The sequence below is a fragment of the Anoplopoma fimbria genome, chromosome 20 (assembly GCF_027596085.1).
Source record: "Anoplopoma fimbria isolate UVic2021 breed Golden Eagle Sablefish chromosome 20, Afim_UVic_2022, whole genome shotgun sequence".
Lineage (NCBI taxonomy): Eukaryota > Metazoa > Chordata > Actinopteri > Perciformes > Anoplopomatidae > Anoplopoma > Anoplopoma fimbria.
In genome coordinates, this window is record NC_072468.1 from 17,268,734 (window position 1) to 17,295,476 (window position 26,743).

The 26,743-nt window shown below is 41.1% G+C and overlaps 3 protein-coding genes across 10 annotated transcripts; 2 read left to right on the forward strand and 1 right to left on the reverse strand.

Annotated features, from left to right (window-relative positions):
- Positions 1-41: 41 nt before the first annotated feature.
- Positions 42-4,609, forward strand: foxj2 (forkhead box J2). The gene is made up of 10 exons (XM_054621149.1): positions 42-286; positions 572-918; positions 1,084-1,158; positions 1,292-1,369; positions 2,082-2,240; positions 2,315-2,798; positions 2,889-3,065; positions 3,178-3,279; positions 3,994-4,335; positions 4,490-4,609. Exons 2-10 carry the CDS (start codon positions 598-600, stop codon positions 4,600-4,602), a joined length of 1,851 nt encoding a protein of 616 aa, XP_054477124.1. The 5' UTR covers positions 42-286; positions 572-597; the 3' UTR covers positions 4,603-4,609.
- A 1,853-nt stretch (positions 4,610-6,462) lies between these two features.
- On the reverse strand, positions 6,463-17,217 carry epn1a (epsin 1a). Of its 8 annotated transcripts, none has more exons than XM_054621146.1 (13): positions 17,138-17,217; positions 14,511-14,670; positions 14,080-14,181; positions 13,540-13,698; positions 13,017-13,145; positions 12,564-12,684; positions 12,230-12,387; positions 11,951-12,022; positions 10,463-10,546; positions 9,484-9,769; positions 8,724-8,888; positions 8,243-8,485; positions 6,463-6,945 (listed from the first exon to the last, which is right to left on the reverse strand). In XM_054621146.1, exons 3-13 carry the CDS (start codon positions 14,146-14,148, stop codon positions 6,479-6,481), a joined length of 1,953 nt encoding a protein of 650 aa, XP_054477121.1. In that variant the 5' UTR covers positions 14,149-14,181; positions 14,511-14,670; positions 17,138-17,217; the 3' UTR covers positions 6,463-6,478. The 8 variants fall into 8 exon arrangements, with proteins under 8 accessions (XP_054477121.1, XP_054477115.1, XP_054477117.1 ...); XM_054621140.1 differs by having other exon boundaries at positions 12,555-12,684; XM_054621142.1 differs by lacking the exon at positions 17,138-17,217 and adding an exon at positions 16,881-17,124 and having other exon boundaries at positions 12,555-12,684.
- A 5,647-nt stretch (positions 17,218-22,864) lies between these two features.
- sbk3 (SH3 domain binding kinase family, member 3) lies at positions 22,865-25,477 on the forward strand. The gene is made up of 4 exons (XM_054621331.1): positions 22,865-22,891; positions 23,286-23,433; positions 23,920-24,122; positions 24,707-25,477. The coding sequence occupies exons 1-4, from the start codon at positions 22,865-22,867 to the stop codon at positions 25,475-25,477; spliced, it is 1,149 nt and encodes a 382-aa protein (XP_054477306.1).
- Positions 25,478-26,743: the final 1,266 nt, after the last annotated feature.

Here is a 26,743-nt window from a genome sequence, read left to right on the forward strand (position 1 = left end):
TGAGTGACGTAATTCTGGTAAAGTCTGAAAGGGAGGGGAAGGAGAGAGAGAGAGAGAGAGAGAAAAAGGAAGCTCTCCGGTAAGTTTTTGTGTGTATTTATCCAAAAGAACACAAACTTTCACAAACTAAAGGTGTGACTGGAGGCCTTGCGTTGGAATCAACATGCTGACGAGCGAGACCTGAAGGGAAGGACGGACTCCAGTTTGTCAGCAGTTGAGCACAGCTGATGACAACATCAAATATTAACAGTTTTTAAGGCCTTGGGCCTCCGGTGATCATAAAGAGGTAAGCAAGTCAAGCTTTTTCCTCACAAAATAGAAAGGGTAGGTTAAGTTGTGACACATAGATGGTGTCAGAATCATGCAATGTCTTTACTTATGAGTGGATAGTTTCCAGAGCAGCACAAACTGCCTGAACTTGCTGGGTGGACGTACAGGAACAGAGTGGTTGACAGTGTTACATTACAGGCAGAGTGGAATCTACTGAAGCTTTTCTGTGTTTGGTTTGGTCGTAGCAGTGTCCAAAGTAAAAGGATGTGTTGATCCAGTGCTTCCCCTTCTGGTCCCTCAGACCCTGGACAGAGAAAAGGAGAGACAATGTCCTCTGAACTGGACTCCAGTCTCACCAGTATTGACTGGCTGCCTCAGCTGGGAATCAGCAGCCTGCGCTCAGGGAAAGAGAGGGGAGGAGGCGAGAGGGACAAGAAAAAAGAGAGAGGGAGGGAGAGAGGAGACTTCCTACCCTCTTTACCGGACCCCTCCCCTTCCAACTACAAAGGGAAACCCCCTCACAGCTATGCCACTCTCATCGCCATGGCAATAGCAGCTGCACCTGAAAGGAAGTTGAGTTTGAATGACATCTACACCTGGATCAGTGACATGTTTCCATACTACAGCCGAGCTGGCCGCGGATGGAAAGTAAGCTTTCATATTATTTTATTATTAGTGTTTCAGAATAGTAATAACCTTGTTACTAAAGTACAAGTTTAACATTGGTTTGGTATTTTGTAACAGATATTTATATTATTTGCTTCATCAGCTGGTGCACGACTGACTTATTTCATCACTTTGTGTCCTTAACAGAACTCCATTCGTCATAATCTGTCTCTTAATAAATGCTTCAGGAAAGTTCCTCGGCCACAGAGTGACCCCGGCAAGGTGAACTACTTTTTATAGACTTTTTATATTGTGACGTTGGAAGCATATATGTGCAGTTTTTTTTAGAACTTGCATCATGTGAGATGGATTGCCTAAAAGAGAGTAGAGCTGAAAACCTGTACTGTATTTGTAGGGTTCCTATTGGACGATGGACGGACCTGCAGAGGTGAATCAAGTGAGGGCACTAAAGCGTCCCTATCCAGAGGAGGATGTATGTGGTTTGATATCACTCACTCATAAACCTGTTAACTATCAAAACTGACAGCTGTAATTATAAGTCTCATAGCAAATTATGATTTTATACTGAAAACGTACTATAATGACTATATAAAACTCATTAATTAACACTTAACACTGTGAAGGGACCAGTTTTTGGTAACACAGTTTTGTATACCAATTAACTTTAAAGGGTCAGTTCACCAAACAAACTCATTTTCGAATTTAATTTTATCCAGTGCTATTTAGCCATGTCGATACTGGTTTTGTTTCTACTTATCAAGGTTTTGAGAATACATGAGATTTTGTGTGTCCACCGCAGTAAAATGATAAATTAAACTTAACGGTCACAGCATTTAACAATTCTTTCCAGAAAAAAATGTCCTGGTTATTATTGATAATATGCAGCCAGCAGTTTTAGTAAGGGCTACTTTATATCAAGAAACTGTTTATATAAAAAAACCTTTAACATTATTTTGGGGGGGATTAGTCAGCATTTATTTACATCTACTTAGGGTGGAGGCAGAACACTCAAAACCAGGCAAATAATTGCATGGCTACATTAGAAAAAATGGTATTTCTGTATTATTTCTACTAATATTTTTGGGTGAACCAACACTTTAAGTTAAAGTAATTCTACTTTTACTTTCCTGTTGGATTTTATTACATTTTCTAGATTTGCAAATGGCAACGCTTTGCTGTTACAGGTTTCTCAAACTCCGGTGACACAAGCAGAGCGAGGAGCTTCTTCTCATCAACCACAGCCATCCTCCCACACAGAACACCAACTTTTTAACACAGAGCTGCCGGGAGCCATCCAGCAGCAGTCGCCCCGCCCTGCCTCCCTCTCTCCTCCCCCATGCAAGGTAGAGTCCCCCACATCCTCTCTATCACAGTGCAGCAGGGTTGAAACATCTGATCTAATATCTTATCTCCACAGCAACCGTCACCCTACATGCCGAGACCCGTATCCACTCACCCCGTCCATCATCATCATCATCATCAGTCTGTCTCTCCTTCAGCTGGGATCAAACCCGCTGCCTGCACGTCTTCCATCAATTCCTTCCCACTTCGCCATCCATCCGGCCCCACATTTTCCATTCCCGCTGCCTCTGCTACACCTCTTTCCTCTGCCAATATGTCTTCTCCAGCGGCTCACTCGTTCTCTGATGCCACTCTGTCCTTTCCTAATTTAGTTTCTGGTCCCACTTTCTGCTGTGCTCCTAACTCAGTGCCTGTGTCTGTTTGCACTGCGTCAGGACCCTCTATCTCCTCTTCATCTGTTGCTGCCCCTCCCGTTGTCTCTTTAAACCCCTCCACTGATCCTCCGATGCGTTTCACCTTTGATGAGATGATCTTACCAGACTTGTATGCGTCTTTCAAGTCTCTCTTCAAGACCATGCGGGAGCGGGGAGGCTCACAGTGTAAGTACTTTATTTGCCCATTAACTCTATAAAGTATACATCATACATGTGAACTGCTCCAATCAATGACTTCTTTTATGCTCCTTCCAGCGGATGCTGCTCCTGTGGGTGTTCTGATCAATGACACTACTCCACTTCACACCCCAACTCTGCTACCTTTGTCTCCTCACCCTGCACCACCTGCACCACCTGCACCGCCTGCACCAGCCCCTACAGCTCCAACAGCTGCCCACCCTCCTGAGACAGAGCAGCGCAATCCACAATACAGTGAGTCTCATATAACCTTAACCCCAGAAAAGCTTGAACTGAATTTAAAGCAGAAACACAACACAGGAAATATCACTGCTTTCTAAAGTTTGCTTCCTCCCTTCCGCTCTAGCGGTGCCGGCTGACTGGTTCATTAACCCAGATTCTCTGAAGGAGAGCTTCCGCATTGCCAGCAATCTAGACTGGGCCAACATAGACCTCTCTGGTCACCCAGGTCTGTGCTGTCTTGTCCTTGTTCGGATTTTTCTGAGGGTTTGATATATTTTTGTCTGAGCGTTGATTCTACAGAACACTCATAAGACTGTGGATATTAGACAACATACAAGAGTCGAAATGTTGAGTCAATCAGGCAAAATGATAATGTATTGGCAATTTTTTTTATTACCATTGATTAATAATTTTCCCAAGTTAAGACACCAAACATTTTCTTCTTAAATGGTAAGATTTTATGCTTTGATTTAGTTTCATGTTAAAGTAAATTGAATATATTTGGGTTTTGGACTGATGGTCAAATAAATCAAGCATTTTGAAGATTTCCCCATGGGCTCTGGGAAAGAATTTGGGTAATTTTATAGCCAACACAATTGACTGATTAATTGAGAAAATGATTTGAAGATTATTCAATAATGACAAAAATCTGTTAAATGCTGTGAGCGCCACCAATTAAATGTCATTTGTCTTCATTGTTTGGAGAGCAGGGTGAAACAGATAAAAAATGAGAGAAGAAAAGATTATCTTCACAGCTAGATGCCACTTTAAGTTTGTTTTTAGGTATGGTTTGTTATTGCAGCTAAAGTAAAAGCTTTTACACATTGTATTAGCCAGAATTTGTAATTGGTGGCAGATAATGGAATAATGAACATCATGATTATTGAGATCTTTGCTAAATATTTTTTTGTACTAAAAGGCCCTCACTTTCTGTCACTAGACCTGCTGGAGAGCATGCGGCAGGCGGAGCTCTGTGATTGGACCCTGGACCCGGCGCTCTTCACCTCCCTCTGTGACTCTCTGAATCGCTTCTTCACTCACAGAGGCATGATCACCTCTGGGAATAACTCCCCTCTCGCCCTCGGTGCACCTCCATCCTTACATGTCCCACCGTTCCCCTCCAATCCCCCTCCTACCCTTGCCAGCCTCACTCACCCCTCACCCCTCCCCTACTCTCCCATAGTTCACCCCGCCAGTGGAGTGCAGCCGCCCCGGAGGGCTCTGCACATGCAGGGACAAGGCTTTCAGAGACCACAGCTAACACAGCCTGCAAACACAACCGGTAAGACCCGAACCTCACGTTCAAAAAGTAGTTTTCTTTTTTACTTTCAGGAGTGGAATGTAAAGGAGAAGTTATTTAAATAGACATTCTTCCAATAATTTCTCACTTCCTTTTAGTTGTGTGCTACCTCAGTTAATGTTTCTTTCTGTCTCAGCTGGAATGCAGCCTCAGTCTATGACACCACGACAGCGTCCTCCATTAAAGAGTCTGCACAGCAACAGCGAGGAGATCCAGGATGACTTTGACTGGGATTCTCTGCTCATTTGACCCTTCGCCGTCTGTATGGAGAAATGATTACAACAGAACTTTTCAGAGAAATGTGGCGTCTTCACTAAACTCTATGCAGAGCTTTCTCACTTGGAGCTTCTCAGAGAGCAAGTTTGTCACAAATGACTGAACGCTGTAATCCAAGGTTGAAAAAGTTGTACAATTTTTCACCTTTATTCAAATTCATATGCTGTAATAACGTTAAGCTTTTTCTTCTGCAGGTTATTGGCAGGGTGTTTTATTCTGTTGGATTTTAGATTTATAAACATGTTCACAAAATTAAAATAAAGTGTAAACATTATTGTTCTCTGCAGCAGAACAAAAAAAAGGAAACGTATATGGGATTTAGACATTAACTACAGAGCAAGCATGAAACAAGCCAAACGCACAACCTGTGTTTTTGTTTTATTTCATAAATTCCTTTTGTTTTTTTTCCATTTTACTTTTCAAATGTGAATGTTCACAGTCATCACCACACAAAATTCAACCTTACCCGATAAAAGAGATATTTTTCTTGTTGATATAAAATAACAATAAATTCATCAAACTAAATTAAAAGAACAGCATGGAGCATGTGGTCAAGTCCCATTTTTTTTTTTTCCTTCCTTTCATTTGTTGAAATAATTGTCTTTTTTTCCCCTTCTCCTCCCTGAAGGAACGAGAGATGAAACAGGTGGACAGTGGTGCTCTGGGACACCTGGACACCAGGGATCCCATTTGAAATTTGATTGGAAAAAAACTAATGCTTCTGATTAACAAAACAAAAAAAATAGATTGTGAAATATGATTGGCAGAGAAATGTGTGACCCTTATAATACCTCATTTGAAATCCCAACATTACATAGTATTTATACAAGTGACAATTTTTAAAAACAAAAATAATGGATGTAATGTCTTCCTTTCTGAGTCACTGAAATAAGGTCTGACACAGGAGAAAATCGAGACATATATTGATACATTTACACAGAAACAGGCATTTGCACTATTGCATTCTCACAAATGAGCATTCATATTCTCATTCGCACATTTCTGCAAACACACACATTCAACAATCATCCCATCCTTTTTCAATATCAGACCACAGATGTCAGAGCTCTCTTTTACATTTTCTACAATAAGGAAGGGGAAAAAATAAGCATTTGATTTAAATGGCATCATCCTGTGATTTTCACTGTTTATTTGTTCCCAAAAAATTGGAAAAAAATAAATTACTTTTAACATTAAATTAAATTAAAAGTGAAATAGTTGAAACAATTTGACCACATTGTGTCTGAAATGTTAATGCAGGTTTTTCAGTCCGTATCTCTGACTGACCGTCAGGAGTTCATTAAAAATTATCCTTCATGCACTCTTTTCATTTCAGTGATTCAGTGTTTGTCTTCATTCTAGAGGGAGAGAAGAGGAAGAGGCAGGTGCAACAGTTTGTCTGTTCAGTTTGTTAGTGGCTATGTCCCCTCTCCCTCCATCTCTCTCTCAGTGCAGTAATATAACAACAGAGTAGAGTGACACTGCTGAAAAAGCCTCCTGCTCTCACGGACTTACCTTCATCTCAAGATAGGACTGAAAAAAACAAAACATAAAGGAAACAGAACAGGATTAAAACAAAATAAATAGATTTCTATTTCCCGCCCACAAACAACCCATACTGAAATGAAGAACTAAATGTGGAAAATTATTCTGAAATAAAATAGTGCTTTTTAGGGAAAAGATAAACTGAATTTTTGATTTTTCTGTATTTTTCTTTAAATATAGAGATGTACACATTTTTCTTTTTTGGACACAAATTGTGTTGAGGGGGGAGGGGGTGAATGAAGGGGGCAGCAGGTACGACAGAGAGGAGGTTGAAACAGGGGAGCAAAATAGTGGTGACACTTCCTCAAAGGAGAAAAGGGTTGGTGCTCGCTCCCGTCGTTCCTCCGCCTCCCATTGATCCTCCTGCCCCCATCACTCCTCCTGTTCCAGTGGGCCCACCCAAAATCAGCTGAGGAGGTGCTGCGGCTACAGGCCCCAACAGAGACGAGCCTGGGGGCGCCATTGGCGAGAGCCCGCTGTAGGGCATGCCCATGGGGCTGGCCTGCATCATGCCCAGGCCCATTCCTGGAGCCCCCATACCCACACTCATGGGCCCCAGGCCCATTCCTGGTTGCATCATGCCCAGCATGGGATTGGGAGGCACAGGACTGGAGCGGAGGCTGCTCAGGCCAAGTGATGAGGGCTGAGGTGAGATGGAGGTCATGGGTGGAGCCACGCCGAAAGGGTTGGAGGAGGCAGGTGTTGGAGAAACCCCCCTACTGGAAATGGTGCTGCCTGGAGTCACTGCCATGCCAGGAGCAGGAGATGAGCCTGAGGGTCAGAGGAGACAGTTATTAAATTACTCTTTGGTATTTCCTATCTGCCAGTACATTATGTTCAACACATTTTCATATTATTCTTTTAATTTCTTTCCATCAATGTTTTGAAGGTTTTCATATCTGGAAACAAAGTGCTGGTTAATTAATTAGTTAATAAACTGAAAAGTAATCAGCAAATATTCTGATAATCAAAATGCTAAACATTCATTGGTTTACGCTTCTAAAGTGTGAATATTTATGTTACCTAAAACTGAATATCTTAGTCGGACAAAACAAGACTTTAGGAGCCATGAATTCGATTTGTGTTTAAGTGTAATATGTCTCTGAGCACTGGCGGTGTTTGGTAGAGGCCGAGGCTAGCCACATGAACTTTAAGGCCATACCGGTAATCACAGATGTTGCTGATCAAAAAGAAGCAAATTATGACTCTGCTCAGACAACATTGTGTGACTGCTTTTAACTTATTGGAATTGATGGACACTGGTGAGAAAAAAAACACATTATAAATATATATATTTGTTATAGATCAAATGATTAATCTGGAAAATAATTGGCAAATTGATAATAAAATAATCAATTTGCAAATATAATGAAAATAATTGCTTGTTGCAGCCCTGGACCCAACTGTTACCATGGGTTACTCATACAGTAAATTCTCATTTCAAGTTACAAACTATTTATTATGCAACACATTCCTGTAAATAATTTACTCCCTAATCTTGTGTCAATAATATTTCCTTAATTGATCATTGAAAACATTTCCTGCCCTTTCCCAAGAGGGTCAGCTTTACACTAAATTCTTGCTCAAGCTTTGAAATGTTCCTTGTACAGAATATCTTTTATTGTCTGTCTTTTATAGTTGCATTGACATTTTCCCAAAAACCTTTGGTGCAACTCCTGAAAACGTGAGAATAGTTTGTCTCCAACTTTATTGTTGTTTGTCTGTTAATTGTCTGCTTTTGATTTGAGGTGTTCAGAAGAACCCGCTTTGTTCCAGCCAAACTCTCTCCATACTTGTGCGTTAGGGGTAGTGCATCAAGAGATTTAATTAGATCTTCTTAGAATGTATTTCAATGGTCTTTTTCTACCACTGTATTTATTGTGACTATGAACAAAGCTGATGATGGCATCTTAAAACTTGCGTGGACCTAAATGTCCCGAGATAAAAATTCCAAATACTTCCAAGTAATTTGGTAAGACTGACTGACTGTTTTTTCTTTCTACAGAAGTAATGCTGAGCTTATCACTTACTTCTCCTTTACACCGATAACACGATAGCTGTAACTAACCTGTGTTCTGGAGGAAGGGGTTGTGCGCTGAAGAGGAAGAGATAGAAGGAGGCGGCGGCTGTTTGGGTTTGGGTTTAGACGACAACAGGGAATCCAGATCCACCAGCGCTGCGTTGGGGCCGAGGAAGGACTCGGGAGTCTTACGAACAGGAAGTGAAGAACCAAGAGATGACAGGTCAAAGGGCACCGGGGAGCCTGTGCTGTCACAGCCTATTGCTGGGGACCCTCGTCGCTCTGGGTCTCCTGAGGAGGAAAAGGAGGTGTAATAGAAACAGTAAATCAAATTAACAAAAAAAAAAAGTATTTATTTTAAAAAACACAATATACAACTGCAATACAACAGATACCAGAGGAGGATGAAATGTAGGACAAGACAACTGTTGTGTGCATGCAAATGAAAATCTGTGTGTAGATAAAATTCCTTAGTGTGTACCAATACCTCAGTGTTTGTGAGTCTGTATGGCTTTAAGTGTGAATGTACCTGTGCCATTTGTGTGTTTGGCGCTGCCACTCCAGATGTCGGAGGTGATAGGGTCAGAGAGAGGGACAGGCCCGTCCCTTGCCCAGGGGTCTACTGGCCCCCCGGAGGAGGACGTGCTGGGTGTCACTGGGGGGCCCCAGGGGTCGGCACTGGGGGGGGTCACAGCTAAAGGGGTAGGGGAGGAGACGAAGGGGAGGGGAGGGTTAACACCACACCTTACACTGACAATCCACAACAAAGGAGGGAGCTGGGCTGGGTTCCAACACAGGTGTTTCTCTCCTTGACCTCTGCAGCCCAACTAATTTGACAAGGACAGATGAAAGCAGATTTTCCACAGCTGTCCACCATGTTACTTTCACCTGTTCTATATCTGAAGCTCACTGGAGGTAAAGGAGAGATGATACGCAGCTAGCCCATACATTAAAAAGGCTCAAAAGGGTAAGAGAAGAGACAGCTCTGGTTGAGACACAGCCAGTCAGTCCTGAGTAGAAACAAGAGGATACAAATCCCTGGTTTAGACACAGAGGGAGAATGGATTTAGCATGCTTGCTTTCCTCGGTACAATCTGAAAGCGTGTGTAAGATACGACATGAGAGGAAACGGAACGGCGGCGTGAAAAGTCGAAAGGTCGAGTGGTCTTCACATCCTCTTTGATCATCAGAGCAGGACTTGGTTCTGCTTTGATACTCAGCGATGAGTGCATTCCCACCAACCTGACTGGCTGCAGGGTTGATACGTGACCGGTGTTGTGGCTGCTTACCTGAACTCCCCCAGGGGTCAACGTTGTTAACTCTGTTGGACGTCTCTCCCCAGGGGTCCGGAGGAGGGGCTATAGTGGGTGGGGCTCCCCCACCCCAGGGGTCAGAACTTGTAGGAGATGTGGGTGACGCTACCCCCCATGGGTCTGTGGGGGCTGTGCCCCAGGGACCTGAGGCAGCAGCGGCAGGAACTGTGGGGGGAGGCGAAGGGCCGGCAGAGCCCACAGTGGCGCCGGCAGCAGCTGGGGCCCCCCAGGGGTCCACGGCACCCAGTTCCATCAGGGCCCCCTGTGCAAGAGAAAATATTAAGGATTAATGTTCCTACCGCGGTATTCGGGAAGTTCACAAATCAGAGAATTTGAAGGAGACAGAATTGTAGACCAGACATGCATACATTACTGAAAGAAATCAGGTTGAACTTGATTCTTGGTTCCTTGTCTGTTCTTTGTCAACGTTGCTAAAACTGCCACACGAGTTCTATGATTTTATTCTGCACTTTGTATATTTTACATGTTTATAGTCACATACACTCATTTTGTGGTTTAAGGGCCATCTGCAACCATCACAGTGACATTGTTTCTGCAGATATTTCAGGCCCTAGATGGAGACGAATTTCCGCTCGAAAGTTTATCATGCCGGTTACTGCGTTCAAGAATCTTGAAGTTTGATCAAATTTAAACCAAAAAGTTGAATCAGTATCAAACCCGACAAAGGACACAAGCATTTAGAATATACCTTAACCGTGGTTAATTTTTTGACACAGCATATAATGACAGTTACAGCTGCAATCAAAAGAATGTGAGCCCAAAGGCATGACTTTGATAACTTCCACATTGGCAATGTCTGTAACATGTATGGAATGTGTGCTCCTTCACTAGTAAAGAAAGAATCTTATTCATAAAGCTGAACATGCTGTCGTTATGAATATTACCCCTGCTGTTTGAATCTTCCTTAGGATTTAATCTCTTATTTTACACATACCTCCTCAGGCTTAGTTTTCTCCCTCCTGCTCTCCTCGATGGCCATCTGCAGTCTCAGGTCATCACCTCTACGCAGTCGCTCTTCCTGCCAATCAGACACACTGATGTCAGCAACCTGAGGCACACAACCTCGGAAAGCACACCACAGGTACAGATTTAGGATCAGTTTACAACTCCACAATTTCAGTCTGAATTGTTGGGAGGGGAAACTGAAAACCTGATCTTTAAATCAATGCCTTCAGTCAACAGAAAATGAACACAAATCAACCAAACACTGCATTGTTTATGAGTTAGACATTTTGTGTAATTCTCATTTTTCCACAAAACATGGTCAAATCAGACGATGCTTGTTTTCAAAAGAAAATAGGCTCATCTCCAACTGCTGTCACAAGGAGAACTGTAGAACTGTTTGGTGGAGGTTTAGACATTGATAGGCTGTGAATCTCCATAAACAGAATACTGAGGTTTAAATGCAGTTTCAACAGACAGCACCACTGTAGGAGCGAGGAAAGCTACAAAAGCAGTTGTGGTTAGTTCATTTGCTGACATGCCGTTGGCTGATTTTAATCTGTTTGTGCTGCTCGTGGTTCACTTGCTCATAATAATAATCTAGATTAGGAACAGGTACCAGTATTTTAGCTAAGCCCAGTGGAGCACAGAAAGTAATAATAAAGAAAAGGAGTGGAATTTTAACCATTAAACAAAAATAATGCTTTGATCACCCCTTGCAGATCGCTCCAGGACATCTCTACCCAATGCCATCTTTTATCCACCTGATTATAAGGAGGATTGACTATGAAAACAGCAAAACACTGACTTATCCACAAGGAAACGGCCATATCTGCTATATAAATCAGCAATGTTTGTGCATTGTGCCACAACAATACAACAATAACAATGGCATCTAGCTTTAAAGGGGTAGAGTATGGGCAGAAGTAGGTAAACACTTGCATACAACAGGCTAACACGGTTTGCACTCAGTGAACTCAGTACAAGGAAGTTACGACAGCAGGAGACAGGTGGTGTCACAGGTAAGGAAAGACAAATCAAGACTACAGCTGAATGCATGCTATCAGAGAAGATGACAGGGAGGAAAGAATAATCAAAGCTTACAAACCAATCGGTGTGTAATTTAGTCAATTATGGTAAATATTTGCCAATGTCATGCAGATTCAAAAATCAAATTAGAGTTAATCAATTCTTTGGGCGCTCACTTTCGACAAGGATTTGAAAGCACCTACTTTTCACAAGTTTTATGAGTGCAAGCTCCATAGTAGAAAGTGACACGACACCAAACTAAATTATCTCATCCAAGTTACTGCAGTCTGATGCAAATTTGTGTCTTGAGGGAGATGACACATGACAAATATGTGCAAAGATTAATTGATTGATCAATACTTGATGCGTGTTTGAGAAATTCCAATTGACGGAAAGACAGATAGTTGATGACTGGATGGCCAGTCAGCAGAGCAAACTCTCTGCCCCTGACCTTTTGTTGAATCTCTTTGCTGAGTGTGATTGCATAGCGGAGCTCTGCGTCCTCCAGAGGGTCCTTGCTAGTCTGGGGGAGGTCAGGCATTACATGGTGAGAGCAAAGCTAGGTGTATGTGGTGAATAATATCAGTAACATCCCTCTGTGTACACAGGTGCTGCCACAGACTGTACAAACTGCAAACTTAGCTGCAGTTAGTTGTAGTTATGCTTTGAATCTCATCTTGGAGAGCATTAATGTAGCTGTGCTTGTCGTGAATATGCTGCTTTTTGTTACCTGCTCTGCCTCTTCTTTACTCATGGCTAAGGCCAGCTGGAGCTGCAGATCTTCCTCTCCAGTGCTCTGTGGCCAGGCCTGCTCAGGGTCTGCACCTCCGGAGTGGGAGCCCGCTGACAGGCTGCCCCCAATACTGGGAGCTGAGGGAGCTGAGGAGGCTGGGGCAGAAACAAACAAGCGTATGCATGTATGAGAGCTTGTCTTAGGTCATCAGCCTCTTGGAGCTAAAGGCCTCTTATGCTATTGTGAGTCCACCTTTCTCTCAGAGTGTAATAATGTAGCTTTGAGCAATGGTTGAATCGTTTAAAATATCTATTTTAAGTACCAATCTCACCGCTGGAGGTCTGTGCCATCTTCTCTTTGGTTTTGAGGGCGTGGATCCTCTCCTCTCTTAGCCTCTCTTCATCTTTCAGCAGTGTCACCAGCTGTTTGGCTTTCTCTCGCACATTCACCCCCTGGAAATATACAGGTATCGGCACACAATCACATGCAGCACAGTAAATGTAATGCTAAATATTACATTAACATACATACATTGAATTACTAGTGCTGTTTTTACACACATCTTATTGTTGTTATAACAGTTTTTTAACACTAACAACCCATAAAAACTTTTCTGTCTGGGTTTGTTTGCACAAGAGGTTATAAACTCATTGTAAAATGTCCTTGAATGACACACAAGCGGCATGTTTGACAAAGTGAGCCTGCATTCCACAAAGGTGGACCTTAATCTCTAATCACTTCCAATTTTCTTTGCAACTTTGTGGACATGGGTGTGTTTTTGTACCTGGTCTTTGCCGTCCCTGTCTATGTACTGAAAATCCTTGAGGGTCTGGACTGCGTAAATATTCTCTCGGCACTGTTGGGCAACACGTTCTGAACCAGTCTTGATCAGGTACTCCATAAGAGTCATAGCCTGGTGAAAATATAGATCACAACAAATGACCAACTGTAGAAAATGTCTGGATAATTAAGTAGCAGAAATACAAATATTAAAACAGTTTTTGGGCTACAATCAGACACTTTGTTAGATTCCATCTTCCATTCACACCCAAGGAGAAACACAAACACACAATAATTACTACAAACCATGAAATATAATTCATACATTTCATTAAATGGCAGCCCTATTTGGGTTATGTCTGAAATCACTCTCTTGCCTACACCTATACATTAAACACTCAATAGTTTACTCTGTACTGGGCAGTAAATCAAGATTTAAGAAACTTCTGAGCATCATCATCCCGCATCCTCAGCGACAGGTGAAGTGTTGCGCAACAATTATCCCCAACTTCCACACAAACACCAACCTTGTACACATGTCTCCAGTTCTTGCCGTGGTCATTGAGGCGCTTCCACACCATGCTCATGATTTCCGAGAAGGCCACAACATTGTACGTTAGATCAGCAATCTCTGACATCAGAGAGCTGCTGGGGCCCCATGGGTCATTGGATGTCGCCTCTCTAACCTGAACAACACAGGAAGGGACAAACTTGAAGTCATCCTCTATCCAAACTGTCCGTGATAAGAATAATTAAGGGCCAATACTTTGTGACAATGTAATGGTTCACAATGTTCTGAGTAGCAATGCAAACTCAATAATGACACAAGACGGAGAGAGGCTAACTAATGAACAGATAATAATTAGATTTAGCTCATTATGTTTAACCAGGGGAAAGAGTGAGGAGGTTGCTTCAAATAAAAATTAAATTATCAGCAGCTACGTTATGTCATATGTGCTAAGGAGATACACAGGCTACATTTCCGCCATGGACATATGGTGGATGGGTGTAAGAAAAAAGAAAAAAAAAAGAGGAAGAAAAGCCAGATAAGCAGAAGGACACACAACCTTGATTTCAGCCTCTGAATAGTTGTGGACGATGTTCTTTACTTGTCGCCGTAGCGATGAGGTCGACATGGCAACGGTCTGGCCGTCGAGTTCTGTTGCAATCTGAAAAGCAGATGGAGAAGAAAGGTTGTAAAATATAGTTAAGGCAAAGCAAACAGCGACTCGAGGCAAAGAACATTGTTATTTCAAACAAAGACAAACAAAAAAGACTTTAAAAAAAATAATAATTCAATACTACAAAAAGAGTGCAAGAAGACAAAAATTTAAAAAGACAAGAGAAGATGTATGCAAGTACATACATCTTCTTGGATGAAAGAGCGGGAGACCTTGAGAGGAACAATCAGAGTGTGAAAGAGGGAGTCTATACCAGAGATCAATCTGAAATGTGACTGCTGGTATCAACAGGGGAAGAGAGACAGCGTCAGGCACACCTGTTACACAAGAATGATGCAGAATAAGGGTCTCTCCTCTTGGTATCTTTTGTTTTTCTGGCTTGTGTGCCACTCATTCACAGAGTGCTATTTCTCAGTTTGTCTGTATCTTCCTGTGGCAACATTGGGTCCCAAAACCTCAGGCATAGGGAGATGAAAACTATGGAGCAAGATTGAGACGAACATTAAAAAAGAACCCATATGCACTGAGAGATCACTGCTAAATCACAACACATAGACAAGAAAAAGCTCAACTTGATGCTAGGTCTAATTCTGGTGTAAGCATTAGAGAATAAGGACAAAGCAGATATTCAGCAACAAAATCACATGACCTGTTGCTGATCCACACATGCCCAATAGTCTCAGATACAACATATTAGTAAGATAACATATCTTACTTATCAAATTCAAGTCATAAAGTCCTTCTCTAAAGAATTAGAGTTAAGACTACTCCTGAACCAATTGGTCACAGAAAGGGAAAAGACGTATTGTATTATTTCTTATACTTCACAAAATAACTGTATTGTAGCAGCTGGAATCACAAGGAGCAGCATGTTTTAGGGGTAAGAAACATTTGCAATTCAAACTTCTGAGTCATCCATGAGCCAGATAATTAATTACAATAATTCAACTAACCTTTATCTTACTATCACAATAAAGCGATGCAACAGCGGTACTAAATAAATATTGTATGTCTGAACGGAAACTGAATTTGGAATTCTGCTGCCTTACATATATGTAATATGTATCCATTTACTTAATTTCAGATAATAACACTACTTATAATTAGATTGATAAACCCATAAACTGTAATCTTGAACTCATATTACCTGGCTGAAACATCCAGTGGATTGAGAGTTTACCTAGGATGGATAACTAAAAAAACTCCAACGGTGTGGATAAAGACACAGGTCATAACAGTACAGACTTTTAATGCCAACAGATTATATTCAAACATTAACTTAACCATACATGCAAGGGCTTCTCAGAACATAGTTCAAACTCCTATTACTCCTACATGACTTATATCAGCTTTTAACAGAGTGAGCATGTAATAAGCAAAAACTGGATGATAAACAAGTGGGAAAAACCCCATGATGAACATCAGAGAGTCCTGTCTGCTGCTGTTGCTGGTGTAATGGCATGCAGAGAATGATTTCGTGGCACAATATTGGATCACTACGTGGGAGCATTGTTTGCATTTGATTGCTTACACAGCAGGCTTACACATTGTTGCTGACCAGATGCATCCTTTCACTTACACACATTGAATTTTCTTTCCAAATAAATGTGTAAAATTATTTTAAACATGAATAACTTTATTCTGGTCTTAGCCATGTATAAAAAACAACAATCTACTTTAAATCTGTTTCTTATAGTCTTAAATTAACTCTAACCTACTCTATGACTGTGTACTGTAATTAGGTAAATTAACTTAACACAGGAATTAAAATGTTTAAAAGAATCCATGCATTTGGAAAACACTATTTGTTCAGGTTGTAAATATACTTTGGTAAACTAGTAATATGACAAATATGCTCTACTAAGACAACTGTGCTGTATACTTTTAAAGTGTTTAAAAGAAGCCGGACCCGCATAGCACAGCATGTCACTGTTTAAATTTGTAGGTCAGACAAATAGGAGAGCATGTTGCATAACTGAACATAAGGCAACTATTGCAAAAGCCAGTTGAGAGACTCCTGAAGCTCTGTACCAAAGTTCAGACAGATCCACTAATCTTTGATAAAAGGTACACAGCGCGCCCTTTGTAGCTTAGGTTGTCTCAAATATCTCCACAAGCTCTGACTATTTAAAAAAAAAAACATCAAGTGAATGTATTTAATGAACTATGTTTCATTTCTGCTGCTCTGAAACACCTGAGGACACAATCACTTTTATCTTCTACTGTGACTTGACAGATGACTCACTTGGATCAGCAAACAGCTAGAACAACCACAGATACACCTGTGTTATAGTATAATGGTAGCTTTGCACAGATAAGAAACAAGGCTAAGAGGTTGTTACTGAATCTGGGCTAACTTACCCCTATGTTGAACTTACCCACACCCAGTTGGCACACACAGATACCGTTGCCCATCTAGACAACTCCCCCTGTTACACCTAACCTCATCAAGTTAGCTAACCTGATGTAACCCTGAGTCCACTGACGTGTTGCCCCAGCAGTCCCCCAGCAGGATACCTCTCCCATTCCCACATGAGCTAGTCGAAACAGTCGGCTAGCTCTCTGCCACCAGAGGTCTGGGTGAAGTCTGAACAGGGGTACAGGAGGGGGTAGCTGGGTCCGAATGGGCAGACAAACTAACACAACATGCACTCACACCAGATGATACAAACGGACGTGAATGTTACCTGCCAGTTTGACTGATAAAACAAATCCCCTGCTGCTCTCTTGTTGCTGCTAGAAAAAGATTAGCTAGCAAGCTAGCAGTTAGCTAGCTAGCTCCTGCTGGTTAGTTCGCAGCAGGACTGCTAAGCTGTCCAAGCCTTAACAGGGACACGTCCTGCTTCCGGACAACGCTGGGTATACACATTTAAATCGAGAGCCGAAATGTGAAGAAATGCTGACAACACGCCACAATAAACATTCAAATGAAGTGTGTACTGACCCTGCTGTAGCCTGAGTGTACGAGGAGATGGCCGAGTTTCCGCTTCCGTTCTCGACTACAGGAAAGACCGCACCCCCCTGTAGCTTTGTTTTGCCGGGATGGTAGTAGAAGACTCATGAATAATTAATTAACGTTGTAACAGTCTCAATTAAAGTCCCATAAATGAAAAGATGAGAGAGATGGTGAGGTGACGTTTGATTGATTGTCTGGCCTTTTTATTCATTATTTTATTAAAAAACACCCCTTGTGTATGTAGGGGAAATAAATCACAGCCCTTTTTCACACTATTTTTGAATAGTTTTTGTATACTTTCATACAGTCTTATCAGAGGTATTGGGACTATAAACCCATGTGGAGAGCAGAGAAGACCATTATAAGATATATCATTGAGATTGGTGAGATGTTTTATAGTTATATAACTTAACTTTTAAAAACAAAACAGACTTTCTGTCTCAATTAATTGATTATTGACTATGAATTTGCGATAATATATTAAAAGCCTTTATTTCTGATTAGTGTAACCCGGTGCATGTGGTTCATTATGATGAAGGTTTTTCAAATCTAAACTTTAGATATTGGTAAAATGGTGCCCAAAGTGAAAATGAGACATTATCACCATTGTCACCATCATCATGGCCCTTGTTAAAATGTGTGAAGGTTTTTTGACAGCTGGACTTAAAATGTCCTTTGAGTGAGCAGCCATAAAGCATTAAAATCATCCTGACACACACAGGGTTATTTCTTTAATTCATGTATGCCATTCATTCAATGGAGGTGGATGTAACACACTTTCTTTTTGCACAAATAGTTATAAACACATCATGTTTATTTCTACTGACTCTCAGTATGACTGCTCATCAAAGAAAAGTATTTTTGTTGGAGACATATTAGCAGGCTGATTGATTATCCTCAGTGGATTGAAACTAGTCTGTAACATGTCACATCATATTGAGTCATACAAAACTGAGCAACATGTGTTTCACCTTTAAGATCAATCTTACAAAGTCTTGATTAAATTAAGACCAATCTCGATCCAAAATCCCACTCTAAACTTCATTAAAAAGGCATGACACTGTGTGTGGTTTCTCCTCAGTAATGTAATAGCACACGTCGTCCACAAAGAGGCATCGTTGAACTAATTCTAACTTCAAGTGAAACCAGAACAGCGTCCCATTAGAGTTGTCTGTCAGTGGATCCAGAAATAAAACATGGTAAGCCCCATAGATCAGAACAACACAGAAACAGCTGGGGTGGATGTCTGTTACAAAATTCCCCCTTTATCCTCCATCTCTTTATCCTTTTATCTTTGCCTTCTCTCCAGGGGGGTGGGGACTGAAGGAAATATTGCAGCATGACTCAAGCAAACTATATAACTGTGATGCACTGTTGTTCTGCTTTGGAAACACTAATCTCAGGAAGACAAACAAACAAATGCAGGCAATAAGAACAGACATCAAAGCTATTTTGACATGTGTTGTTCCCCTGTTATGTCACAGAGCAAATTTATATTTCCTTTATTTTCACTGCCCCTACTCTGTTGAGTAGTTTGAGACGGCATGGTTCTCCAAGAACACAAAATAAATGTTCTGCAGTGTAATATCAAATCAAACATCTAAATCTCCAGGTAAATTGCAAAATATATATTCTAATCATTTAGATCATCAGTTTGTGGATGTAGAAAGATACATTAGCTTGACCCACAATGAAAATTTGATGCAAATATTAGCCAAACAGAATGATTCCCAGATGAACTAATGAGAAACAAATCTAATTCAGCAGTCAAATCTGGTCCAGATGATGCTCATATATCTCTGTGCTTCTGTATGTGCATCTCTACTTTATAATTTTAACCAAAACCGCAACATGATGTTCCTTGTCTTTCAAAAGTATGCTTTTTTTATATGTCATATTATATTCAGTGAGTTGAATGAGACATTTGGGGTCGGATCTAATCATATTTTTGTAACTAGACATTGTTATTTGTAGGAGATGAATTGCAAAATAAGTTATAACTAAAGTATTAATATATTTAGTTAATGGATATTTAGTTAATGGATTATCCATTAACTAATGGATTTAGTTAATGGATAATCTTCTGAAATTATATATTATTTCAATTGATGTAGACCACAAGGAATAAATCTTGCAATCTTCTCTCAGCTTATATATCATGTGTGTTGTACTAGTATGTAATATATCTAAAGTGCAAGAGTTGAAAGAGAGGACCATCTCATCTGTCGCGTTAGCATTAACAATTTCCTTTTTTAGTACTCAAAAGCATTCAAAAATACGAACGTGTAACCAAATAGCAAAGGCGTACATTATGTAACTTGACAGTAACTGTCATCGAAGCTGTCCTGAGTGTCTGCTCTTGTGCATATGTGCATTACTCTTGATGAATCCACATTCATGTAGCATATGCTTGTGTGCCTCTAAACTTTACGTGTGTGGGTTTTACGCCCTGCATTTGTGAATGAAAGTGACACTGTCTTGGCAGTAACCTTCGTGAACACGTTGAAAGTCTAGTTCTGGTGTTGGAGAGGTTGTCACAGCAGGGGCCAAAGGACCCTATGGTGCGAGCACAAACATTGGAAGTCAATGTTGGCCATGGCTAGCCACAGCAGGGATAGTAACCTGAGCGGGGACCTGCCGTTGTGATGGCAGCCAATGTTTGTGTTACATAACAAGCAGCCATTGGGCTAGTGGAAAGAATAGTCCTGTAGTATGTTGTACCAAGGGAAATCTAAGTGGACAGAAAGAGGAGGAGGGTGTTGAGCCTATGGGAGCTGGAGATGAGGCCTGACCTGCAGCTGTAGGAAACAGAGCTGGCATGTAGACAGCATAACACAGAGTGAAGGTGTTTTGTAAAGCATGGTATCAGCTGTTAGCTGTGTCAGTGCATGATGGTAGGCCAAAGAGATAAAGCAAGATGGGTTTCATGACAATATAGTGGAAGATGAGGGAAAATAGTTGACTGATAATGAAAAGAAAAATAGCACCTTGAAGATGTTCTTCGTGTTGACTCAAAAGTTTAGAGGATGTCATTGGGAAATTAAATTGACATCCTCTTTCAGAGTTAGATTAGTACAGAAAGAAAGAACAGTGATATTGGACAATAAAGTGTCATGCTTAACTGTACCCAGTAATCCCAGCATAAAATAAAATAAGATAATCCTTTATTAGTCCCGCAGCGGGGAAATTTGCAATTCAGCATCATTCAGGGATCACGGGTACAGCCTTTTGGCCTATTCCGATCGTTCCCACATACCTGTTGATTAAATTAGAGATCCTACACTGTGTGGGGAATTCCTGACTCAGTCTGGCTGAGAGGGTGAGAAAGAGTGAGAGACATGGAAAGAGGAGGAGGAGGAGGAGGAGGAGGAGGAGGAGGAGGAGGAGGGTGTATTTGGATTTGCAGAAAGTAAGTGACAGCTGAGGAGAAGAGCGATGGGTTAATGTGGTCAGTCTGACTGACAGATTGGAAATGGTGGTATATTAACACTGCTATGTAGTAGGAGGTGGGGGGTGGGGGGGGAGCAGAGAGAGAGAGAGGTTTCAAATGCCTTGTAGCTGGTTCACGCGTATTTGCCAGCATAACAGGAGAGACGCAGAGAGAGAGAAAGAGAGCTGGCTCAAGAGAAGGAAAAGAGAGGGAGGGAGTCCAGAGTGTGTGTGAAGCACACAGTCAATATCCAGGTCTCATGCAAACATCTATGAGCCGCCTCTATAAAGCTGCTGCACTCCTGAATGGACCTACGGAGCAAAGGGGAAAATAAAAGCTTCAATTCCAATTCGATTGTCAGCCTAGCAGAGGGCATACAGTTGAGCTCCAGCACAGAACAGTAAAGCTAGCTTCAGTGGCAGCAGTTTGCCAGGAGTTTAAATCTTTAGATGCTGTAAAGAGTCAGGAGAAAGTGAGCAGAGATCAACCAACTGAACAGAAAATGACAGTAAGTATTGAACTTTATTCCTGCAAGCATGAATCCAGCTGCAAAATGTTTCATAAAATTCAGTTCATAAAATCCTCAGTGTGCCACAAAAATTCTAACAAAATCAATGGCAACTAAAACATGCAATTATGTCCTGTGTGTGCAAACCGTTGGGGTTTTAAGTATCATATTAAAAGTTGTTTTGCTGCTATATGATGAGATGACATGCAGAAATGGCACAAATGCATTGAGGCATTTATATTGCAAAATTACTGTGAGGCTGCAAAGGTTTGATAGACAACGTCGTTAAGAGGATTTTCAGCTTGTAATGTTGAGCACTTGTGTTGGACTTCAAATTTGTTAATGGCTTAGCTCATGCAGAGCCCCTTTTAAAATCTCAGATCACTTGTCGCTTTATACCACGGGCCATTAACTAATAGGGTTTGATAAATAATCACCTCAGTTCACAAGGACACAGCAAGTATCAAGGCGCACCTGGTGCAGCAAATGTTTTAGATGCATCTGGGATGGTTAATGTATCAGAGCCTCCAAACGTAATAAACTATAACCATTTTATATGTGGCATGAGTGAAATGAAGAGCTGACGAAGAATGTAATAATGTGTTAACCCTGACAAGTGTTAACAACTCTGTGAACGAAACCCAACTGAGAGTTGAATTCAGGAATTTAACACTGTGCCTTGAGTTCAAAACTGAGAAGATGATTGGACATAAACAAGGCATCACTGAAATTTTACTTCTGCAAAATGGCATGATAGACTTCTATCCATCATGCCATTTTTACCTGTGATTTTTTCTTTATATACGTATTTAAATAAGCATTGTTGGAGGGAGCCTGGATCTACAATTTAATTGCCTACTTCTCTGAGGTTGCTGTCTTTATAACAATAAAGAACTTGAAACTTGAGACAAAGATAATTCACTCTTTTATTATGTCCATGTTACCAGTTACATAAAAGAGCATTTAAGTTGATGCGTTACTTTTACAATAAGGTTACCTATAGAGAAGCCATGTTTGGAAATGTTACTCTCTTTGCATTTGGAAATGGCTCAATTGCACCGTTTTCTCAAAATGTCTTATTGGTTCACAGATAGAGCTACATTAAACTGTACACCATTGATCCTGAAGCGACCATCATCGGCTCTGTTTAAAAAAGTGTCGTCTTGGTAACATCTGTGCCAAACAGCACACTCAGACTGGCTGAAATCTGCAGTCTTATATTTGGCTGCACATTAGATCAATTTGTTTGTTGACCAGTAACTCATAACTGAGATCCAGTTTTAAAGCTGCTGTCATCAAGTGACAGAAAAAAAATCTAAAGAGTCACGTGTCATCATTTGATCTCATATCACTTTCAGAGATTTATTGGTGATTGGACATTTTCATAATCAGTCTTATCATCTTAATCCAAATCAGAAAAACTAATTATTATGATATTACTGCAATAATCACCAGAAATGTTACATTTGATTGCAGAGAGAGAAACAGGTGTAATTTAATCAGAATGAATATCAGTTGACCATCAAGCTTAGTTACGCAACAAGTGGAAGGTCACAAGTAAAAATACGTTATCGTTTTATCTTTTGTGTTAAGCTGTGTGCCTGCAGTAACTGGTCTCAGCCTTCCTAATTTGCTCGGGTATTTGGTGGGGGATCTACATCAAAGGTCATCATGAATGTGAATGATGGTGGAAACTGAGTGACAGCGCCAAGTGTTCTGATCGCCCTGATAAGACATTGGGTTGATGACGTCTGAAGTTTATCCTTCCTATAGGACAATGGAGATCATGCCAGAGCTGCAGAAAGTGAATACATAACACAATACATGTTCCACTAATCTCTGCTGGGATGGCATGTGGATGGTTATTTAACTCTGATTTGGAGTATGCAAGCAAAGAATGAATGAAATTAAAGAAAACAACAAACCTCATGAGAATACTATTAGGGACATATTTGAGATTGACAGTTGTGCAGAAGGTTCAGGTGACAGATTCAGACTTCATTCTGTCAAGCTGTGGATCTTCTTTCTTTTTGACGCATCTGAACCAATCATCGGTATCATGAATATAATTATGGATTTGTTTGTGTTTGTGTGTTGTGTGTGTGTGTGTGTGTGTGTGTGTGTGTGTGTGTGTGTGTGTGTGTGTGTGTGTGTGTGTGTGTGTGTGTGTGTGTGTGTGTGTGTGTGTGTGTCACCAGGCTGCAGCAGCTCAGGAACTTGACGAGCGATGTTTCCTGTCAGCGCAGTCCATGCCCAGTCTGAAGGTATCCGATCACTTCCAGGTGGTAAAGCTCCTAGGAGAGGGATCCTACGGAAAGGTCATGTTAGCCGTACATAGAAAGAGAGGTTAGTACAAGATTCAAGGTCAAAGGTTTTGACCATCTCAATTCAGTGAGTCTGCAAGAGTGTATGAAATTGCCATTCAAATTTCCCGATCCTAGTATATTAAATAATGCCTTTACAATTCTACTGCCAAATCTGAAATGGGTGAAATGGTAAATGTCCATTGCAGCACTTTATCCTTCTTTAGACTGCACATGTCATGTGGGAGAGTGGTGCAGTAACGTGAGAAGAGATCTGTCTTTTGATAGTATTCACTTAACCTTTTGCACTTCTGTTGCTCTAATGAAGTGCTTTGGGACGTTCTCTGAGATAGAGTTTCTGCATCTAGGTAGTAGCTGTGTAACAGAGTCTCCCTTAGGGGAAGTTATATTTGTTCACAGTGTCACTGATGGACAACTTTCACATACCATCACTGATGACAGTTTTTATACCAAAGCTGTTTAGATGGTGTAATGTTCAACACATGTTGTCTTGCTTCATCCCCTTCAGGAACCCCTATGGCTCTGAAGTTCTTCCCTCGTCAGTCTACCTCGCTCACCTCTTTCCTGCGTGAATACAATCTCTCACTTTCCTACTGCACCCATCCTTCTCTGACAAGGGCCGTGGGCATCTTCTTTTCCACGCCGTCCTACTATGTCTTTGCCCAGCAAGCTGGTCTATACGGTGACCTCTACAGTGTGATAGTGTCAGAGGTCAGTTTGGCTGATTTGCGGCATGAAATGGGCTGATAATGCCCAGCATGGTGTGTCCATCCTAACCAGAAAAGATGGATTTTTTCCTCTAGTTTCAGCAAAACAACAGCTTGAATGTTTGGTTGGGTTGCAACCACTACATCTATAGCCTACTAATTCCCATCCATCCATTAGTTATAGTAGCTTCTCAAAATGCCTAGACTTAATGTTTGCAGTGTGGCTTTCTCATAGGGATTTTAGGGAAAATGTAACTGCTGACCTTGCCCTATTTGAGCTCTCATTTATGTCAGCAAAACTTGAGACAAGTTTGATAAGGGCTTCCAGCTCGCCCTCCTCTGTGTTTGTGTCACTGCCAGTAACATAATAGAGTACTGATAAGAAGAAGGGCACCCTGCTCTCATGTAAGTGAGGGTTTCCAAGAGCGTCAACAACCATTTTGGTGACACAGATTTTGTTCATCTTTGTGCCAACAATGTTCCGACCGCACCTCATTTTTAATGAAAAATAGGTGATGCTGTAATAAGTAATAAAGAGATGGTTTTCTGATGTTGAGGCAACTGACCCAGACTATCCTTTTCTTTTAGGTCGGGGTGGATGAAGAGCGCGTCCAGAGGGTGATGGCCCAGCTGAGCGGTGCCGTTACACATCTCCACTCCCTGGGCTTCGTCCACCGCGACATCAAACCTGAGAACATCTTCCTGTGTGACAGTTCCTGTCGCTGGGTCAAACTAGGTGACTTTGGCCTCTCCCGGGCCATTGGCTCCACCGTTCGTGCCGTCTGGTACGAGTCTCCCTTCTGCACTCCTGAGGTGGAACCTGCCAAGGAGGCTCAGAAGGAGTGGGATGGGACCGAGGAGGGGATGGAGGACATTTGGATAACGGTGGAGCCATGTATCGACAGCTGGGCCCTTGGTGTACTCGTCTATTGCCTCTTAACCAGCTGCTTCCCCTGGGAGGAGAGCACCAGCGACGACCGCGGCTATCGTAGATTCACGGAATGGTTTTACCGTGAGGCTGAAAAGGAGGAGAAGATGAGAGAAGGTGAGTGGAGGGGTGAGGAGGAAATAGACAGTTATACAATCATGCAGGAGAACCAAAGGGACAACCCTCCTCCCTCACAGTTTGAGGGCCTCAGCCCACTAGTGATGACTCTTTTCAAGGAGCTGCTCCACCCTGAGCCCAAACACAGAGGGAGTCCCGAAGAGATCCTGAGCTACCTGGGAGGGCCGTGGCTGACGGAGACAGAGATCGAGGAGAAGAGGAAGGCAGACGAGGCGGAGAAGGAGGCCAGAAAAATAAGAGATGGAGGAGGAGTAGAAGAAGAGCTTGTGAGGGAAGGAAGAGGGGAGAGATAAGCTTTGGATTTTATAAAATGTTATAGGTTTTGAATGAATGTAACATGTTGATTTTTGTGTATGGTTCAAGATTTAGATCTAGTACAAACGTATATTCTATAAGGTGCTATATTTTCATACCATTTTTATAAATTTCCTTATTAAAGTTACCACTTCCGTTGTTATTGTGTATTATTCTGTGTGTATATATGTGGATATGTGTGTCCATAAAAATACAAGTAAAGTTTGGAATTAAAAGCTGTATTAGTGCCTTTAAACATCTGTATCACAATTAGCTATTAACTATTAACAATAAACTACTTGTATTTTACTTCTCATGAGAAGCAGTTCATGAGTTACACATTCAGTATCGTATCAAGTAAATGTAATAAATGGAGCACAATAACAGATGTGTCTCTTATTACACAATTCAAATAATTTGCATTTCAAGAATAATACTTCTTGGTTAATATAGAATTGTAAATATGGAGTTTAACCTCTGAAAACACCAAAACACTGCACTGTGAGGACAACCCCCCCACTGCTGCTCTACTACTTTTATTGTCACTTCAAGACCCCGATGCAACTTGACCTCGCTGATCTTTTTGATTAAAATATAAATGTTTCTGATGCAGGACAGGAAGGTATCAGAAGACATCTTGATCATTCAAAGCTAAACAATTCAAAACAAAAGTAATTAAGGGTTTATAAATTATGAATTATGAATTAAAAATAAATGTAATGATAAGCGTAATAATGTAACAATACAAAATTAAATTAAATTTGATTTGATAAGTGCAATTGACCAGACAAGATACCTGTTTTAAACTTAATAAACCTTGTCAATAGTTATGTAATGTTTTAATAATAATAAAACAATAACAAAATTGCATCTTGTAAATAATAAAATCAGTTATTTTTAAATAATCATTGACAACCTATGAAACCTTTACAAGAGACTCTAGAAAGTGTACATATGGAAAGAAGGGACATCTTTGACTCGTTGAAGCAACAGGTGCTGCGGACGAAGCACATCTAAAATTGGACTGAACAATACAACCCGATAGTGATACCAGCATGATCATCTTCCACGTCTATGTGATGCAAATCCAGGACATAGTACTACCTGCAACGGGAAAACAAGATATCAGAATCAGAGGTTATTGCCAAGTAGGTTTTCACATACAAGGAATTTGTCATGCTGTCTAGTGCATAACAGTGTGGAAAAGACAGTAAAAATAAATAAATAAATAAATAGTAAAAGTACTGCAAACAATCAAGAAGTAA

What these genes read in the sequence shown, in the direction of transcription:
- sbk3 (XM_054621331.1), top strand. Translation starts at nt 22,865, where the DNA reads ATGGAGATCATGCCAGAGCTGCAGAAA. An exon ending in TCATGCCAGAGCTGCAGAAA is followed by an intron (nt 22,892 to 23,285) that starts GTGAATACATAA and finishes GTGTGTCACCAG; the next exon opens with GCTGCAGCAGCTCAGGAACT. An exon ending in AGCCGTACATAGAAAGAGAG is followed by an intron (nt 23,434 to 23,919) that starts GTTAGTACAAGA and finishes CATCCCCTTCAG; the next exon opens with GAACCCCTATGGCTCTGAAG.
- epn1a (XM_054621140.1), bottom strand. Translation starts at nt 14,148, where the DNA reads ATGTCGACCTCATCGCTACGGCGACAAGTAAAGAACATCGTCCACAAC. An exon ending in ACTGGAGACATGTGTACAAG is followed by an intron (nt 13,146 to 13,539) that starts GTTGGTGTTTGT and finishes TATTTTCACCAG; the next exon opens with GCTATGACTCTTATGGAGTA. An exon ending in GTAAAGAAGAGGCAGAGCAG is followed by an intron (nt 12,023 to 12,229) that starts GTAACAAAAAGC and finishes GACCTCCCCCAG; the next exon opens with ACTAGCAAGGACCCTCTGGA.
- foxj2 (XM_054621149.1), top strand. Translation starts at nt 598, where the DNA reads ATGTCCTCTGAACTGGACTCCAGTCTCACCAGTATTGACTGGCTGCCT. An exon ending in TCTCTCCTCCCCCATGCAAG is followed by an intron (nt 2,241 to 2,314) that starts GTAGAGTCCCCC and finishes TTATCTCCACAG; the next exon opens with CAACCGTCACCCTACATGCC. An exon ending in GCAGCGCAATCCACAATACA is followed by an intron (nt 3,066 to 3,177) that starts GTGAGTCTCATA and finishes CTTCCGCTCTAG; the next exon opens with CGGTGCCGGCTGACTGGTTC.